This window comes from Pristiophorus japonicus, chromosome 14, assembly GCF_044704955.1.
Source record: "Pristiophorus japonicus isolate sPriJap1 chromosome 14, sPriJap1.hap1, whole genome shotgun sequence".
Classification (NCBI taxonomy): domain Eukaryota; kingdom Metazoa; phylum Chordata; class Chondrichthyes; family Pristiophoridae; genus Pristiophorus; species Pristiophorus japonicus.
In genome coordinates, this window is record NC_091990.1 from 101005538 (window position 1) to 101025191 (window position 19654).

Consider the following 19654-nt stretch of genomic DNA (forward strand, 5'->3'; position numbering starts at 1 on the left):
ACCAGCGCCCTGGGCTGCCATCGTGCAGCCCAGCACTCTGTTTCGGGTGCCGGGCTGCAGGCCCAGTTCCACGCTGCCCTGGTGGCCTAGTGGAGGCCATCAGAGGCCTTGCAGACTGCACAGCAGCCCTTCCCTTTAAGTGAAGGGGAGGGACGTTGAAGCACGTTAGCACTACACGGAAGTAGTGCCCCAGGAATTGTCCCTAAAGGAAGTGGAACATGCAACATTGCACTCCACTTCCTTTGAGGAGCGGTAAGCCCAATTCAGTAATAGCGGCAGGACTTCTGTGCCAGGTGCTGGCCCCAGCTGGTTACCGCCCCCAATCAGAGCGCAGGGCAGTTTCACTCCCATAGAGCCAGCAGGATTTTTTGATGAAACTATCTCTTGGTAGACCTGCCAGATGTGAAGTTATACCTGAACGATGGAAATCTTATTCATCTAGAGTTCAGATTTCCTGCCAGAACTAAAGACTATGGGAGAATTCCCCCCTACCTATTCAGTTCCAGGACTACTATCATCAGAAAAGTCATTCACCCATTATTCAAGACACAACAGTAGGAATTATTGCATAAAATGCTAATGACCAGGTGCTCACACCTCGGCCAGGGTTTTCCACTTCTGTGCTTGACAAACCACAACTGTCCTCCCATTCACCAAAATGAACAAGTTGTGACAAGCTGTATCTTGACTAGTTTCCAGATCACACCACCTGACCCGGTCCTGTGGACAACTCATCTTGAAATTTGGTAAAGAAAGAACATGTCTATTTTTACTGCACTACCACACAATGTGACTGTAGTATGGGTGAGCTACAGGATTTGAGGCAGCAATTCACCAAACCTATTTCAGCAGCACCTCCCTCCCCTGGCACCTCTAAAACCAAGAATAGCAAGAGCAGCAATGTTGTGGGAATACCATCACCTCCAAGATGCCCATTAATTTAAACATCACCTTGACTCAGACATTTATCACCATTCTGTCATCATCACTGGGTCAGAATCCTGGAATTTCCTATCTAACGCATGGTGGGAACTCCATCACCACACGGGCTGAAGCTGATCAAGGAGAAGCGGCACCACCACTGCAGGGCAGCAGGGAGTGGGCAATAGTCGCCAGCCTTGGCCACAACCCAAGAATATAACACAAAATTGCCCACAATCTGGCATAAATTTAACGAGCGTACTTTGAACCACAAGGCTGGCTAGTGTGGAAAACAGAAGAATTCATGTTTGTGTAATAAGAGAGTTCTGCAGTGAACATTAAGACACCTCATCAGGGTATAAAGGAATGCTTTATCCGCTATCAATATCTAGTCCTGGAATACTTGATGGGACAGTGCAGAGGGAGACTCACGTTTTGTCCAATCTGCGTTATACCTGACCTGAGTGTGTTTGATGCTGACACTGGTGCCTGAAATGGAAGGTTTTCCATTCCACTAATGCCCGAGTATAAAAATTCATAAACAAAATAAGTGCACTGTCTTGCACCAGAATATTTCTGGCACTGGTAGATGATCGGCTTTCTGTATATATTGAATGCATTGGATAAATGTATTCACTCCAGAGATATTTCTCTCGAATGCTATAAGATTAATACTCACTTCTGCAATAAGATTAATATTTCCACAATAAGATTAATATTCACTTCTGAGTATTAAGATTAATACTCACTATCACATGTTCCACAGCATTTTCCTTCCTCACGGACCGGATGACTACAGGAAGTTTTGCAGACAACAGGTTGGCAAAGCACCTCCCCTTCCTGAAAGGTCAAGAGCATGGGGTCAACCTCAGATCCTGAAGCAAAAACCGAAATCTTATTTTTATTTTAGTGATCAGAATTAACTATACACAATCCAATCAGTATTTAAAAAGAAAGGAATAACACTTGATCCAGATCAGATCAGACTACAGGACTTTTTGATGCATTATTTCACTTCATTCTTATCCCCTTGGTCTGTTCCCTCACGCTGTTGTATGCCCCCAGTGACTCCTCCTACACTCTCTCTCAAAATTAACTGGGATCAACAATTTTAAGAATCATTGTCAACTGGGATGTCTGTTATGTAAATTACTTAAATAGTAGGTTGGGAGAAGGCCATTCAGTCCATCAGAGCTTGGTCCTCGAACTCTTGCTCCTCCCAACTCTCCCAGTCCATCATTTAATATATTTTAAATGACACTAATGTGTTAGTCTTCGTTAGTTTACTTAAAAGATTATCCCAAATATTTACCTATCCTTTAAGATTTTTTTCCAATCTGTTTTAAGTTTACTTTTCACTAATTTACATTTATGGTCACTATTATTAACTTTCAAGTGTTACTCTAGATTGAAGAGACTGAGATTCTCCAATGTGCCCTCATAGCTCATCCTAATTACACTTGGAGTCATTCTTAGAAACATAGAAATTTGTAGAGCAGAAGGAGGCCATTTTGGCCCATCATGTCCGCGCCAGTCGACAAAGAGCCACACGACCCTTGGTCAGCAGCCCGAAAGATTACATATAAACCTATGAATAATGACGGAAAGGCAAAGAGCACCCAGTCCAACCAGTCTGCCTCACACAACTGTGATACCCCCTCAACTGAAACATTCTACACTTCACCCCAACCGGAGCCATGTGATCTCCTGGGAGAGGCAAAAAAGAGAAAAAACACAAGCCAATCTAGGGAGAAAAAAATCTGGGAAAATTCCTCTCCGACCCATCCAGGCGATCGAAACTAGTACAGGTGATTATGCTGGCCGTATTCTATTCCCTACAGTACGTACCATTATATCTACGTCCAACAGTCTAATCCCAATTACCAGCTCTAGGTCTGTAACCCTGCAGGTTACTGCACTTCAAGTGCTTAAAAGTGCTGAGGGTTTCTGCATCCACCACTCTTCCAGCAGTGAGTTCAAGATCCCCACAATCCTCTGCGTAAAGAAGCCCCTCCCCCTCAAATCCTTCCATCAACCACCTTAAACCTATGTTTTCTCATAATAGACCCCTCCACCAATGGAAATAGACCCTTACTATCCACTAGGTCCACGCCCTTCAATATTTTATACACCTCAATGAGGTCTCCTCTCAACCTCCTCTGTTCCAACGAGAACAAACCCAGCCTATCCAATCTGTCCATAACTAAGAATCTCCATTCCAGGCAGCATCCTAGTAAATCTCCTCTGCACCCTCTCTAATGCAATCACATCCTTCCTATAAAATGGCGACCAGAACTGCATGCAGTACTCCAGCTGTGGCCTAACCAAAGTATTATACAATTTAAGCATAACCTCCCTGCTCTTATATTCTATGCCTCGACCAATAAAGGCAAGCATTCCTTCTTAACCACCTTATCTACCTGGCCTGCTACTTTCAGAGATCTTTGTCAAGCACTCAAAGGTTCCTTTGTTCATCTACACTATTAAGTGGCCTACCGCTTAATGTGTATACCCTTTCCTTATTAGTCTTCCCAAAGTGCATCACCTCACACTTCTCTGAATTAAATTCCATTTGCCACTGCTCTGCCCACCTGACCAGGAGATTAATATCTCCCTGCAGCCCATGACTTTCTTCTTCATTATCAACTACACAGCCAATTTTAGTGTCGTCTGCAAACTTCTTAATCGTACTTCCTATATTCAAATCTAAATCGTTGATATATACCACAAAAAGCAAGGGACCCAGTACTGAGCCCTGCAGAACCCCACTGGAAACATCCTTCCAGTCACAAAAACATCTATCAATCATTACCCTTTGCTTCCTACCTCCAAGCCAATTTTGGATCCCATGGGCTTTAACCTTCATGACCAGTCTACCATGTGGGACCTTATCAAGAGTCTTGCTAAAGTCCATATATACTACATGGTACATACTACCCTCATCGACCCTCTTGGTTACCTCCTCAAAAAATTCAATCAGGTTAGTCAAACACTTCCCTTAGATTTCCCTTCACAAATCCGTGCTGACTGTCCCGAATTAATCCTTGCCTTTCCAAATGCCGATTTATCCTGTCTTTCAGGATTTTTTCCAATAATTTTCCCACCACTGAGGTTAGGCTGACAGGCCTGTAATTACTCAACCTATCCCTTTTACCCTTCTTAAACAAGGGTACCACATTAGCAGTCCTCCAATCCTCCGGCACCATGCCCAAATCCAAAGAGGACTGGAAAATGATGGTCAAGGCCTCTGCTATTTCCTCTTTTACTTCGTTCAACAGCCCGGGGATGCATTTCATCCAAGCCTGGGGACTTATCTACTTTCAAAGCTGCTAAACCCCTTAATACCTCCTCTCTCACTATATTTATTTCATCCAAAATATCACACGCCTCCTCAATAGCAGTATCTGCATTACCCCTTTCCTTTGTGAAAACAGATGCAAAATATTCATTAAGAACCGTACCAACATCTTCCGCCTCCATACAAAGATTACCCTCATGGTCTCTAATAGGCCTTACCCTTTCTTTAGTTACCCTCTTACTCTTAATATATTTATAGAACATCTTGGGGGTTTTCCTTAATTTTACTGGCCAAGAATTTCTCGTGCTCTCTCTTAGCATTCCTAATATCCTTTTTAATTTTGCCTCTTAACTTCCTATATTCCTCTAAAGATTCTAAAATTCTTGTTGCTTTACTCTGCACCATCTGCAATGCAAGTCATTCTTTTTGTAGTGTAATTCCAAAAATGAATATGGCAGTCCTAGTTTTTCTGTCCCTATAGAAACATTTATAATCTTAAACTTTTTTACAGAAAGTGGATTCCTCTCCACATTTTGCTCACTTTTGCACTTAGCAGGGAACTTTCAGATTATCACATTACACAGCGAACGAAAGTACATTTCTGAACTTATCTTATCAACATCTTTAGTGTAGCAACAGAGTATGCTTCTCAATAATATTATCAACTCGACAACAGACTAACTCACGTTCAATAGCTCACTGTAATATATTTATGCTTGGGGTCATCTGACACCAGAGGGCGCCACTGTCGGATGTCATGCAGGTAATACAGGAAGTCAACTCTTATACTTACTAAATTGGAATGAGAGAGATCGGGTCCACACCCGAGGCAGTTTATAATAACAGGACTCTTGTGTTATTACATTGGCGACGAGGTAAACTAAGAACTTTCCTATTTACAAAGGGCACTATTGGAATTCTGCACGAATTCGTAGATGGCGAGGATTGGACGGATTTTGTTGACCGCCAGGATCAATATTTTGTTGCCAACAAAACAGAGGAGGAGGCTGATGCAGTCCGTCGCAAGGCAGTTCTCCTCACCATCTGTGGTCAGAAGGTTTACAGCATCATGAAGAACCTTCTCTCGCCTTTATATCCAAGTGCCAAGTCTGACGAGGAATTGTCTGATTTGGTGCATGACCATCTAAAGACAAGGGAAGGGATCATCATCTCACGCTATCGCTTTTACACGCATGCCCGTGCTGAAGGCCAGGATATGTCGGGATTCATCACCGACCTACGACGTCTTGCTGAGCCGTAGAAGTTCGGGAACATGCTAGAAGACATGTTAAGAGGCGTTTTCGTGATAGGCATCAAACATGATGTGATTCTTCGGAAGTTATCGGCCGAAGAGAAACTGGACTTGAAAAAGGCCATCGCGATTGCCCAGGCATGCATGAGGACTGATGAGAACTTGAGGCAGATATCATCCAAAGATTGGAGCTCCATGGCAGGCTTGTCAGGTACTGTAAACAAGGTTGTGTCGTCGGCTGTTCGAAAGTGGGACATCTCCAGAAAATGTGCCCACAACTGAGCAAGCGTGTTGCTGCTGCTCATCATATTGTTGATAATGACCAGTCCAGTGCTGATTTTGAGACACAACCTGAGGAAGAAGTATATAGTTTGTATTCATTCTCCTCAAAGAGCCAGCCGATAACTGTTAATGTGAAGCTGAATGGCGTGCCTGTATCCATGGAGCTGGACACGGGTGCAAGTTAGTCCATCATGAGCCAAGTGACATTAGACAAGCTGTGGGACACTGAGGCTGTGAAACCTAAGCTGAGTCCAGTCAATGCCAAGTTGCATATTTATACGAAGGAACTCATACCGGTGATTTGCAATGCAGTAGTCAAGGTGTCGTATGATGGCGTGATCCAAGATCTACCATTATGGATCGTCCCAGGTAATGGTCCAATGCTGTTCGGTCGGAATTGGCTCGAGAACATCAAGCTGAACTTGAGTGATGTCAAAGCGTTGCCCTCGGTGGATGACACTTCTTGTGCTCAAGTGTTGAGGAAGTTTCCTTCTTTATTTTATCCTGGCATTGGTAATTTTACTGGAGCTCAGGTGCAGATTCACATGGATTCTGATGCAAGGCCTGTCTATCACAAAGCTCGGTCTGTCCCTTTTATGACGAGGGAGAAGATTGAGATTGAGTTTGACCGACTCCAATGTGAAGGGTCATATCACCTGTCGAGTTCAATGAGTGGGCCAGCCCTATTGTTCCTGTGTTGAAGAAAGATGGCACTGTCAGGGTTTGCGGAGACTACAAGGTTACGATTAACCGATTCTCGAAACAGGTTCAGTACCTGTTACCGAAGGCTGATGACCTATTCGCCATGCTAGCTGGTGGAAAGTCGTTCACTAAGCTAGATCTGACATCGGCCTCGTCACAGGAACTCGTCTATAATTCAAAGAAACTGACCTGCATCAACACCCATAAGGGACTGTTTGTCTACAACAGGTGTCCTTTTGGAATTCGTTCGGCTGCAGCCATATTCCAGAGGAATATGGAGCGTCTACTGAAGTCCATTCCAAGAACTGTCATGTTCCAAGGTGACATTCTGGTCACAGGTCGCGACACTGCTGATCATCTGAACAATCTTGAGGAAGTTCTACATCGTCTGGACAAAGTGGGACTCAGGCTGAAACGTTCGAAGTGTGCCTTCATGGCACCTGAAGTTGAATTCCTTGGTCAGAAGATTTCTGCTGATGGAATCAGGCCCAGTGATTCAAAAACCAAGGCCATCAAAAATGCACCAGGCCTCAGAATGTGACGGAGCTGTGTTCGTTCCTTGGGCTACTCAACTACTTTGGTCATTTCTTACCCAGATTGAGCATTTTATTAGAGCCACTGCATTTGCTACTCAGAAAAGGTAACAATTGTATTTGGGGTATGTGTTAAGATAGAGCCTTTGAGAAAGCTAAGAGTCTGCTCTGTTCAAACAAGTTGCTTGTTCATTATGATCCGTGCAAGCGTCTTGTATTGGCCTGTGATGCGTCATCATATGGTGTTGGATGTATACTCCAACAAGCCAATGAGTCGGGTAAGCTACAACCTGTTGCGTATGCTTCGAGAAGTTTATCAAAAGCGGAAAGAACTTACAGCATGCATGGTAGATAAAGAAGCTTTGGCCTGTGTGTATGGTGTAACAAAGATGCATCAGTACCTGTTTGGTCTCAGTTTTAAACACTCAACGGATCACAAACCACTTATTTCATTGTTTTCTGAAAACAAAGGTATTAATACCAATGCATCGTCCCGTATTCAGAGTGGGAGTTTACATTGTCTGGCTATAATTACATTATTCGTCATAGACCCGGTACTGAGAATTGTGCCGATGCACAGTCATTTGCCTTTGCCTACACCTGACGTGAAAGCGCCTCAACCACAGATCTAATGTTGGTAATGGATGCTTTTGAGAGAGAGTCACTGCTCAACAAGTTAGATCTGGACCAGCCATGACCCTATTTTGTCGGTTGTGAAACATTGTGTCCTCAGTGGTGGTTGGTCTGAAATACCTACGGAGATGTGTGAAGAGACCAAACTTTACACCCGTCGCAAAGATGAGTTGTCCATTCAGTCAGATTGTTTATTGTGGGGTAATCGTGTCATCATGCCTAAGAAGGGTAGAAAAAGATTTGTACGTGAGCTACATAGCACTCATCCTGGTATTGTTATGATGAAAGCCATTGCTAGGTCTCATGTATGGTGGCCTGGAATTGACTGATCTGGAATCATGTGTGCATCAGTGTAATACTTGCATGCAGCTAAGTAAAGTACCAGCAGAATCTCCGTTGAATCTTTGGTCGTGGCCATCTAAACCATGGTCGAGGATCCACATCGATTTTGTGGGTGCATTCCTTGGAAAGATGTTTTTTGTTGTGGTGGATGCATATTCAAAGTGGATCGAGTGTATTATTATGTCATTCAGTACATCTACAGCCACTATTGAGAGCCTACGTGTCATGTTTGCTACTTATGGTTTACCTGATATTGTTGTGAGTGACAACGGATCTTGTTTCACAAGTCTTGAGTTTCAGGAGTTCATGAAACTCTATGGTCTTAGGCATGTGAGGTCAGCTCCATTCAAACCTACTCCTAATGGTCAAGCAGAGCGTGCTGTTCAAACTATCAAACAACGTATGAAACATGTAACTCAGGGTTTACTTCAAACTCATTTGTCATGTATATTGCTCAGTTATAGTACAAGACCTCATACTGTTACTGGCGTTTCCCCTGCTGTACTACTCAGAAAGAGAAATCTCAAGACCAAGCTTTCACTTGTTCATCCTGATTGAATGACCGTGTTGAAAACAGACGTTAAAGTCAGCAAGTGTATTATGATCGTAATGTTGTGTCACGAGATATCTGTCAATCATCCACTATTTGTACTGAACTATGGTCGAGGTCCAAAATGGATTGTTGGTACTGTTACAGCTAAAGAGGGTAACAGAGTGTTCATTGTCATGGTCAAGAATGGCCAAACATGCAGAAAACATATTGACCAGGTAAAATTGCAGCACACAGATGAACTGGAACTGTTTGAGGAAGATCCAATCAGTGACCCACCAACTATCGTTCATTCACCAGAGGCCTCTGTTGTCATTCCTGAACCCAGACCTTCAGTCTCTGATGTTGTTATTACCACTCCCACCAATACTGTTACTCAACCTCCAGTCACAACTGACTTAGAACGTTCACCTAGAACTAATGTTGAACTGAGACGATCAACTCTTGAGCAGAAAGCTCCAGATCGTCTTGTATTGTAAAGTGACTGATACCAAGATCTTGAAAGAGGGATGTTGTAATATATTTATGCTTGGGGTCACCTGACACCAGAGGGCGCCACTGTCGGATGTCATGCAGGTAATACAGGAAGTCAACTCTTGTACTTATCCGAAGTGGGAATAAAAGAGATCGGGTACACAAACACACCCGAGGCAGCTTATAATAACAGGAATCTTGTGTTATTACACTCACCTAATGCTTATAGAAGTTAATGTAGATTATGAAAGAAAGACATGTTGTTCAATGGATCACAAGTGGGGGTGGGGAGGCTGATATTCTACAGAATGTTGAGAGATTCAGGATTTAGTTACCTGTAACTTGTAGCATTAATCCTTACCTGACAGGAACAGGTCAAACAGGGCTGGGACAGTGAAATCCATGAGCTGTTATGAGCATGGATGCTCCCATTGGAAAGGCAGGCTAGGAAGGCAAAGCAAAAATATTCTGTTCAGTAGATTACAAAATATTTTGTTCATTAGATTACAAAATATGAAGCAGGTAAAGACCAACCTGTCCATTAAGTTCATTTCTTCCACAGAAAGTGGACAATTTATCCTATCATGAATTTGACTCAATATATTAATCACCTGAAGGAGATGACCAACCATAGTTAAAACTGCCGAGAGAACACCTCCAATAATGGGGGGCAGGGAGAACAAAACATTGAAAATACTGGAAACACTCAAGGTCAGGCAACACCTGTGGAGGTAGGGTTAACATTCCAGGTCAGTGACCATTCCTCAGAACCTAGTTCTGATATTCCGACTGCTCTACAAAGTCCGGAGAAAGAGACGGCAGGATAGCGGTGTGCTCGATGGTGCACAACATAACCCTTGCATCAGGCAAATGCCTGTTTGTGGAAGATGAAAGGCAATGAGATGTAACTTAGCAAGAGGAGGAGGATGATCAGCTCACAGTCGCTCAGCAGCTACTGCAGGAAGCCACATGGATTTGTCAAGCTCTGTCTGAGCAGTTTTTTTCCTAAGGCTTTCCTTTAAGTTCACTGGGCATTCATTAAAAAAGAACATTCCTCAGTCGTGCTGTCTATGTGCATATTTTCAAATTAAAGGTATGTAATGACTATTAAATTTATGGTGGTATGTTGTGTTTGTATTTAAAATACATTTGCTCTGAGGAGGTATGTGATTATACTTGTAACTCTGGAGCATATTCTCAGTTTGCGCATCACCAGTGCAGTGTATGACCTCCATGGTAGCATTTTTGAAGAGATTTTCTGCAGAATCAAACCATCCATCTGCGCTCTTTGCCTTCTATTGAAGGTAGCCTTTTGCTGTAACAAGATAAATATGCATTGAATTTCCCATCTGCAGTTTATTAAGCTTATATATAGTTTAACTGATGTAAAGAACTTTGCTTGCAGAAAATTTGAGCGCCAAGTGAATCCATAGTGATTGTCAGCTGTATTTGTGAATAATTCAAATCAGTTTTCAATCTTCATCAGCTGCATTGTTCGAGGTTCTCCTTCTGTGATCCTGTTGGGCTGGTTCTCAACAATATTTCTCCTTGTATTGAATTCACAGCAGGTTACTGGTTCAATGCGGGTAAAATTTACTGAAGCAAACTCAACTAATACCTTTAACTTACTCTGATTGTCGCCGGTGGTTCCTTATTTATGTGGCTGTCTGCATATCTGGTAGAACACATTTATTCACACTTATTCTTATTTATCACCTTGGCATTTAACACTCAGTCTGGCACTTCTTGTGGATATTTCCCACAACTTTCCAGTACCTAATGTCGTGTTGACTCCAGGACAAAGGTCTCCCGAGCTTGCTTTACAGGTCTTCAGATCTTGATCCACAAATCCTGCTTTACGATCTCTGCACTCTCTCTCCATTTGCCCAAAAAGATGGTGCCCTCCATAAATAGATGGGCCCAAAAAGTGCTACTTATATCACTAAGTTGGTGATTAGCTAGTTGAGCAGCATTCATGCAAGTGCTTCTGATTGGCCACTTCCATTTAACGTATCGCCTGTACACAAAGAGTAATTTCATCCTTTAAGAGCTAAATTCAGACAATTTAAACTCAGCTGTATCAGATTTTCTATAACCTGGGCTGGATTGAAGCCCAGCCCTGAGAGGTGAACAGAGCTGCCCACTGTCTCTTTAACAATAGCACAAAACACAAAGCATTGAGATGTTTGGCACAGAGACATGCCCAAAGTTGAACAAGGGGCTGGCAGACAAAGCAGGCCCATTTACCAAAGAATTAGTGGGTTCTTCTGTCCATTCACGCATGGCATTGGATTATTTACAGCGTGTAACCAAACAGAAAAGCTTTAGTGATATCAGATTCCTAATCTCACTCTGTGCGTGGCACAGAGCAATAAGCATTTGGACAGACTCCTTCCAAAAATAGCTTAAAAGATAAGATCCAGCTTTCACTCCATACTGCAAGTAACGTGTCACATTAGCTCAGCTAGAGCTCAGGACAGTTTAAGTCCACTGCTTATATTTTCATTGGGATGACAATTTTTCATAAATTAGATTTCCTCAGCGAAAAAAAATGCAATCATAGACATAGAAATAGAAAATAGGTGCAGGAGTAGGCCATTCGGTTAGGTTAGGTGAGTGGGCAAATGCATGGCAGATGAAGTATAATGTGGATAAATGTGAGGTTATCCACTTTGGTGGTAAAAACAGAGAGACAGACTATTATCTGAACGGTGACAGATTATGAAAAGGGGAGGTGCAAAGAGACCTGGGTGTCATGGTACATCAGTCATTGAAGGTTGGCATGCAGGTGCAGCAGGCGGTTAAGAAAGCAAATGGCATGTTGGCCTTCATAGCAAGGGGATTTGAGTACAGGGGCAGGGAGGTGTTGCTACAGTTGTACAGGGCATTGGTGAGGCCACACCTGGAGTATTGTGTACAGTTTTGGTCTCCTAACCTGAGGAAGGACATTCTTGCTATTGAGGGAGTGCAGCGAAGGTTCACCAGACTGATTCCCGGGATGGCGGGACTGACCTATCAAGAAAGACTGGATCAACTGGGCTTGTATTCACTGGAGTTCAGAAGAATGAGAGGGGACCTCATAGAAACATATAAAATTCTGACGGAGTTAGACAGGTTAGATGCAGGAAGAATGTTCCCAATGTTGGGGAAGTCCAGAACCAGGGGTCACAGTCTAAGGATAAGGGGTAAGCCATTTAGGACCGAGATGCGGAGGAACTTCTTCACCCAGAGAGTGGTGAACCTGTGGAATTCTCTACCACAGAAAGTTGTTGAGGCCAATTCACTAAATATATTCAAAAAGGAGTTAGATGAGGTCCTTACTGCTAGGGGGATCAAGGGGTATGGCGAGAAAGCAGGAATGGGGTACTGAAGTTGAATGTTCAGCCATGAACTCATTGAATGGCGGTGCAGGCTAGAAGGGCCGAATGGCCTACTCCTGCACCTATTTTCTATGTTTCTATGTTTCTATGTTTCTAGCCTGCACCGCCATTCAATGAGTTCATGGCTGAACATGCAACTTCAGTACCCCATTCATGCTTTCATAGACATTTTTTTATCAATTTACAAAACCATTGACAGGACAGCAGCATTTCAACATCTGTAAAGGAGTGTGACCATCAGATCCCCTTTCAGATAAGGGGAAAGAAATTGGCCTTTTTTATAGCCCTGTTAATGCCTCCAGAAGACAGTTTTCGCCCGGGGGAGGGGGGCGCTGCGGGAAGGTTGCGGAGGTGCGAGCACGGCTGAGGCATGCCACTGGCGTTTAGCACCTTGGGTCACCGTGCAACCGGCGATGATGTAATCACCGTGCACAACGACCCCTCGCTGCCCTGTGCAGACCCCTTAACGCCTCATGGGGGAAATTGCCCTGAGGGCTGCGACACTGGTGGACATCTGGCCTCGGGGAGGTGATTAAAGGGGAGCGGGCCAGCGCTCCAGGCCGCCATCTTTTTTTGTTGGCCAACTATCGGGTCGGCTCAACCAGGGCGGCCGTCGTGAAGCCCGGCACTCCGTCATGGGTGCCGGGCTGCTGGCCCAGCCACACGCTGCCCTGGTGGCCATCAGAGGCCTTGCAGAGCGCGCAGCTTCCCTCCCCTTTAATCGAAGGAGAGGGGCATTGAAGTCGAGGAGCATCTGCATAGCTCTTCCTTCAGCGCCTCAGCAGTACCCAGAGACTCGCTGTTACATGAAGCAGACCACCGGAGATAGTGCCATGCTTCCTTTCAGGGATGATAAGGGCAATTCAGGGTCGGGGCAGGACTCCTGCATGGGAACTAAAAGTCGGAAGGTTACTGCCTCCAATCGGGGCGGGGCGCAATTTCACCCCAAGGAGTCTTACTTTCAAAACCCCATTAAAAAAGTTTAGCCATTGTAAACATTTTTAAAGAGGCAGTCTCATCAAGTCTCATCGTTTAAAGGGGGTGTCAGCAGCAGGACCCCATATCACCATCAGTGTCATGTATTCAACCCATGTATAAACTGACCTAAGTTGTACACCGTGAGAACACTGACCACTAGGTGGGAGACACTCCTAACCTGGACCTTCAGGTATAAAAGGGGAAGCTCCACCCACCTTCATCACTTGAGTGCTAAGGAATAAAGGACAGGTCACAGACTGACCTTCTGTCAAGCATGGGCCTCGTGTGCATTTATACTGTGTAGTAAGGACGTATCAATGGCGACAAGAAACTGGGATTCAAACCACGCGAGCATGGCCACTAGCAGAACAGACGAGAGGTACTGTGTTAAGGAATGGTTGGGACAGAGATTCAACATTGTTAAAGCAGCACACAGTTCTCCAGGCAGAAAAGGGCAGTCAGGTATGCCCCAACATGTAGTCAAACCCAGAGGAGGAGTTCGACAGAGACAATGGCAAGCTGAACAGCGATTCACGCCATTGCAAGGGACAATGCGGCCAGTAATGGGGCCATCAACACCTGTTAATGGTGCACTCAAGGACAATAACAGGGGCAGTCAGGGACGATCGACTGGCAAGGGACCTTTTGTTTCAAACCGCAACTCATGCTGGAGGCGTGGAGGCATACATTCAGCCGGAGTTTGCAGAGATGAGCAAAATACCTGCAGAAATTGCAGAAATGGACACTGGGGGAAATCGCTGGAAGCTGAAATTCAGCGAGTTCATGTGGAGCACGTATACAGTTCATACACCAGGACGCCACCGATAATGATGAAAGTGCTCCTCAATGGCATCCCAGTATCAATGGAGTTAGACACGGGTGCCAGCCAGTCCCTGATGGGTATCAAACAGTTTGAAAAGTTGTGGGCATCCAAGGCCAGGAGGCCAAAATTATCGCCAATTGACGCACAGCTACGGACTTACACAAAGCAGATCATTCCGGTGCTAGGCAGCGCCACGGTAGTCGTGACTCTCAAAGATTCGGAGAACGGGTTGCCACTCTGGATTGTCCCAGGGGACGGTCTCGCACCTCTGGGGAGGAGTTGGCTTGCTGTCATGAACTGGAAATGGGGCGATGTCAATGCAATTTCCTCTGTGGAGCGAGTATCATGCTCACAGGTCCTGGACAAATTTGACTCATTATTTCAACCCAGCATTGGCACTTTCATGGGGGCCAAGGTAGTGATTCACATAAACCCGGACGCCAGACCAGTACACCACAAGGCCAGAGCGGTGCCGTACGTGATGTGGGAAAAGATAGAAGGCGAATTGGACCGCCTGCTGAGGGAAGGCATCATCTCGCCAGTCGAATTCAGTGACTGGGCGAGCCCGATTGTGCCGGTGCTCAAGGCGGATGGGTCGGTCAGGATATGTGGCGATTACAAGGCCACCATCAATCGGGTGTCACTCCAAGACCAGTACCCGCTACCGAGAGCGGAGGACCTCTTTGCGACGCTATCCGGTGGCAAACTTTTTTCAAAATTGGACCTGACCTCAGCTTACTTGACCCAGGAGCTGGCGAGTGAGTCGAAGAAGCTGACCACCATCACGACACACAAGGGGTTATTTGAGTACAACAGATGTCCATTCGGGATTCGCTCGGCCGCCGCGATCTTCCAACAAAATATGGAAAGCCTCCTCAAGTCGATTCCAGGGACGGTGGTTTTTCAGGACGACATCCTCATTACGGGTTATGATACTGAAGAACACCTCCACAACCGGGTAGGTCTGCGACTGAAAAAGGCGAAGTGCGTCTTCCTAGCTCCAGAGGTAGAATTCCTGGGGATGAGGGTAGCAGCAGACGGGATCAGCCCTACTGCATCCAAGACGGAAGCGATCCAGAGAGCACCCAGACCCCGTAACACGACGGAGCTGCGTTCGTTCGTTCCTGGGGCTCCTGAACTATTTTGGGAACTTTCTTCCCAAATTGAGCACGCTGCTAGAGCCGCTACACATGCTCCTACGCAAAGGTCGCGAATGGGTCTGGGGGGACAGCCAGGAAAGGGCTTTTAATAGAGCACGCAATTTATTATGTTCCAACAATCTGTTAACACTATATGACCCATATAAGAAACTTGTGTTAACGTGCGATGCGTCGTCCTATGGTGTCGGGTGTGTGTTGCAGCATGTCAATGCCAAGGGTCAGTTACAGCCGGTAGCTTATGCCTCCAGGAGTCTGTCCCAGGCAGAAAGGGGCTACGGGATGGTAGAAAAGGAGGCGCTCGCATGTGTATATGCAGTAAAGAAAATGCACCAGTACCTGTTTGGCAGGAAATTTGAGCTGGAGACAGATCACTAACCCCTAACGTCCCTTTTGGCTGACAACAAGGCCATAAATGCAAACGCATCGGCCTGCATACAGAGGTGGGCACTCACGTTAGCTGCCGATGACTACACAATTCGGCACAGACCGGGCACCGAAAACTGCGCCGATGCACTCAGCAGGCTCCCACTAGCCACCACTGAGGGGGCTACCGAGCATGGTGCTGAGATGGTCATGGCTGTTGAAACTTTCGGGAGCGAAGGCTCACCCGTGACAGCCCGTCAGATTAAAGTCTGGACAAATAGAGACCCGCTATTGTCGCTAGTCAAGAAATGTGTCCTGAATGGGGACTGGGCAGCCACGTACAGGGCATGCCTTGAGAAATTTAAACCATTTCACAGGCGCAAGGATGAACTCTCGATTCAGGCCGATTGCCTACTGTGGGGAAACCGCGTAGTCATGCCCCAGATGGGCAGAGAACTCCACAATGGGCACCCGGGCATCGTCACGATGAAGGCAATTGCCAGGTCACACGTTTGGTGGCCAGGGATAGACGCAGATCTGGAACTTTGTGTTCGCAGGTGCAACACGTGTGCCCAGCTGGACCATGCGCCCAGGGAAGCCCCCCTTAGCCCCTGGCCATGGCCCGCCAAGCCTTGGTCACGCATCCACGTGGACTACGCAGGTCCTTTCATGGGGAAAATGTTTTTGGCTGTAGTCGACGCCTACTCCAAATGGATCGAGTGTGACATTTTAAATTCAAGCACATCCTCTGCCACGGTAGAAAGTCTACGGGCAATGTTCGCTGCCCACGGTCTACCGGACATCTTGGTCAGCGATAATGGCCCATGCTTCACAAGCACTGAATTCCAGGACTTCATGGCAGGCAATGGAATTAACCATGTTAGAACGGCACCATTCAAGCCGGCCTCAAACGGCCAGGCAGAACGAGCAGTGCAGATAATCAAACGGGGATGCTCAGATTCCAAGGGGGTTCCCTACAAACCCGCTTATCACGCCTCCTGTTGGCCTACAGATCCCGACCACACTCGCTCACAGGGGTTCCACCCGCAGAGCTACTAATGAAAAGGACGCTCAAAACCCGATTATCCCTTATACACCCCACCATGAAAGAAATTGTCGAGAGCAGGCGCCAGTCACAATATCACTACCATGACAGGAATGCGAGGGCGCGATGTATTGATGTAAATGATCCTGTTTTTGTCCTCAACTACGCTGCAGGGCCCAAATGGCTCGCAGGTACTGTGGTTGCCAAAGAGGGAAATAGGATTCTGGTAGTTAAACTTACCAATGGACAAATCTGCCGCAAACATGTGGATCAAACAAAAAGGAGGTACAGCAACCCCATAGAAGAAGCAGAGGAAGAACACGATATAGAGTTCACTCCACCACAGGTGACCGAACACCGGAACCAAAGGGAAGAGAGCCCAGTCACTGTGGGCAGTCCGGACAGGCCTGAGGCACTGCAAACAGCAGACACTCAGGCCAGCGCCCAACAACCGGAGCCCCAACTCAGGCGCTCTACAAGGGAGCGTAAACCACCAGAGAGACTCAACCTGTGATCCCAATAAGACTTTGGGGGGGGGAGGTGATGTCATGTATTCAACCAGCATTGTAACCCATGTATAAACTGACCTAAGTTGTACACTGTGAGAACACTGACCACAAGGTGGGAGACACTCCTAACCTGGACCTTCAGGTATAAAAGGGGAAGCTCCACCCACCTTCATCACTTGAGTGCTATGGAATAAAGGACAGGTCACAGACTGACCTTCTCTCAAGCATGGGCCTCGTGTGCATTTATATTGTGTCGTAAGGACATATCAATCAGGACCTTTATTAAAGAGGTTGTTTCACTTTCAGGGCCCCTTTTAAGAAGTATCGACATCGCAATCCCTTTTAAAGTAGTGAGTCTCTTTATTCAGACCCTTTACAAGGAAAGGGGTCTAGCCATTAGGACTTTTTTAAAATGGGAGGGGAATTTTTAATCCCAGAATCTCTAAACCAGGAGCCCTTTGCAAAAAGAAAATCTTGCCACCTAATCTTTTTTTTTTAAATGGGTCAATGGAATTAGATAATACAGACCATCTCAAATCCAACCCAGAGTGATGGGGCAAGTGTCCTCTAACTGCTGGCTATAAAGTTTGATGTGGCTTTGGACAACGCGAATCCCATTAGTAGTGAGCAGGAACTCATCTCTTGCTGACTAACATAACAGTTTCAATCTCAATCAGAGGCCACAGGATGGCCAGTGGCTCAACTGAAATAAGGTTCCACTGGTACGGATGGGCTTCTTCTGAGGTTGAGGCTGAAGCATATCATCGATCTTACTTCTTTCAAGCCCCAATTAAAAAGTTATGCATTTTCTATATTTCTTGTTACTTTTGTTTATATCCGTTTTCCACCAATTTTATTCCCGCATCTACTGAAGGTGCAAGTAGACAGTTTCACCGACACAGTGATCCTTTGGTCACTCTTCATACGTGAGTATCTTGCTCAAGCATCAGCAGGCTATCATGGACACAATACAGGCAGGCCTATCTGTCCTCACCCACACAGAATTTTTGTTTTCATTTTAATTTTCAAAAATTCATGTTTTTTTTACCTCCATGGGATGATGCAGTGTGTGTGTAATTTTGTCAGCTCAGTCAGTGAATGTTACATCATACCTGGAGCAAAATGTGATTGGGGTGTCATCTGCTCTCAGCTCAAACTAACTGCTACTACCAAATTCCCATTCATCAGCTCAGGGGCGATGATGGAGCTGAACAAATTCACTCCATTGTTGTTGGTTCTGAATGAGCCTGGCCTCTTCAGTCAACTATATGCCTTTCTGAGTCAAGTCACTCTTGACATTGTCTATCCAGCGCTCCCTTGGTCCTCCTCGGCTTCTTGCTCCATGTACTTCTGTAGGCCGGGCTGTGAAAGGTACTGCTATATATGTAAACTTGTATTTACTCTGTACAGCCACAAGAGGGCTCATCCCCTGGAGTCCCAAGGGATCCCATAATCCGTTGGGAGCACAGGTATTTAAGGAGGCTTCACAGGTTGGAGAGGAACTCTGGAGACATGCAATAAATGACTAAGATCACACTTTACTTTGAGCTCACAGTGTTCAGTCTGACTCTTTCTCCATACAGAACAACTGGCAACGAGATTCAGATAGTGAACCCAAAGATGCAGAGAACAGTGTGCATCCTGGAGAAATTCTCGGAGGGAAATGATTGGGAAACTCTTGTGGAGCAACTCGACCAATACTTCGTGGCCAATGAGCTAGATGGAGAAGAGAACGCTGCCAAACGAAGGGCGATCCTCCTCACTGTCTGTGGGGCACCAACATATGGCTTCATGAAGAATCTGCTCACTCCAGCGAAACCCACGGAGAAATCATACTATGATTTGTGCACACTGGTCCAAGAGCATTTGAACCCGAAGGAAAGCGTTCTGTTGGCGAGATACCGGTTCTACACCTACAAAAGGTCTGAAGGCCAGGAAGTGGCGAGTTATGTCGCCGAGCTAAGACACCTTGCAGGACATTGCGAATTTGAAGGACATTTGGAGCACATGCTCAGAGACTTTTTTGTACTTGGCACTGGCCACAAAACCATACTTCGCAAACTTTTGACTGTAGAGACCCCAACCTTGAGTAAGGCCATAGCGATAGCCCAGGTGTTGATTGCCACCAATGACAATACGAAGCAAATCTCTCAGCGCACAAGTGCTGCTACAAGTACTGTGAACAAAGTGATGATGTTTTTGAATCATAACGTACAGGGCAGATCACACATACCTGCAGCTACATGTCCACAGATGTCTCAGAGTCCACCATCAAGGGTGATGAATGCAGGGCCATTAACACTTTGTTGGCGCTGCGGGGGTGATCATCGTTTCCATTCATGCCGATTCAAAGGGTACATTTGCAAGGGCTGTGGAACAATGGAACACTTCCAACGAGTGTGCAGGCAA

General features: G+C 45.7%; 1 protein-coding gene across 9 annotated transcripts in view; it reads right to left on the reverse strand.

Annotated features, from left to right (window-relative positions):
* LOC139280002 (kielin/chordin-like protein) overlaps positions 1-19654 on the reverse strand; it is a 531474-nt gene that overhangs the window by 93194 nt on the left and 418626 nt on the right. For all 9 annotated transcript variants that reach the window (XM_070899412.1, XM_070899417.1, XM_070899413.1 and 6 more), the window contains 2 exons: positions 9349-9431; positions 1671-1761 (listed from right to left, as the gene is read on the reverse strand). In XM_070899412.1, the coding sequence (XP_070755513.1) occupies positions 1671-1761; positions 9349-9431 (174 nt within the window). The remainder of the gene's footprint in view (positions 1-1670; positions 1762-9348; positions 9432-19654) is intronic.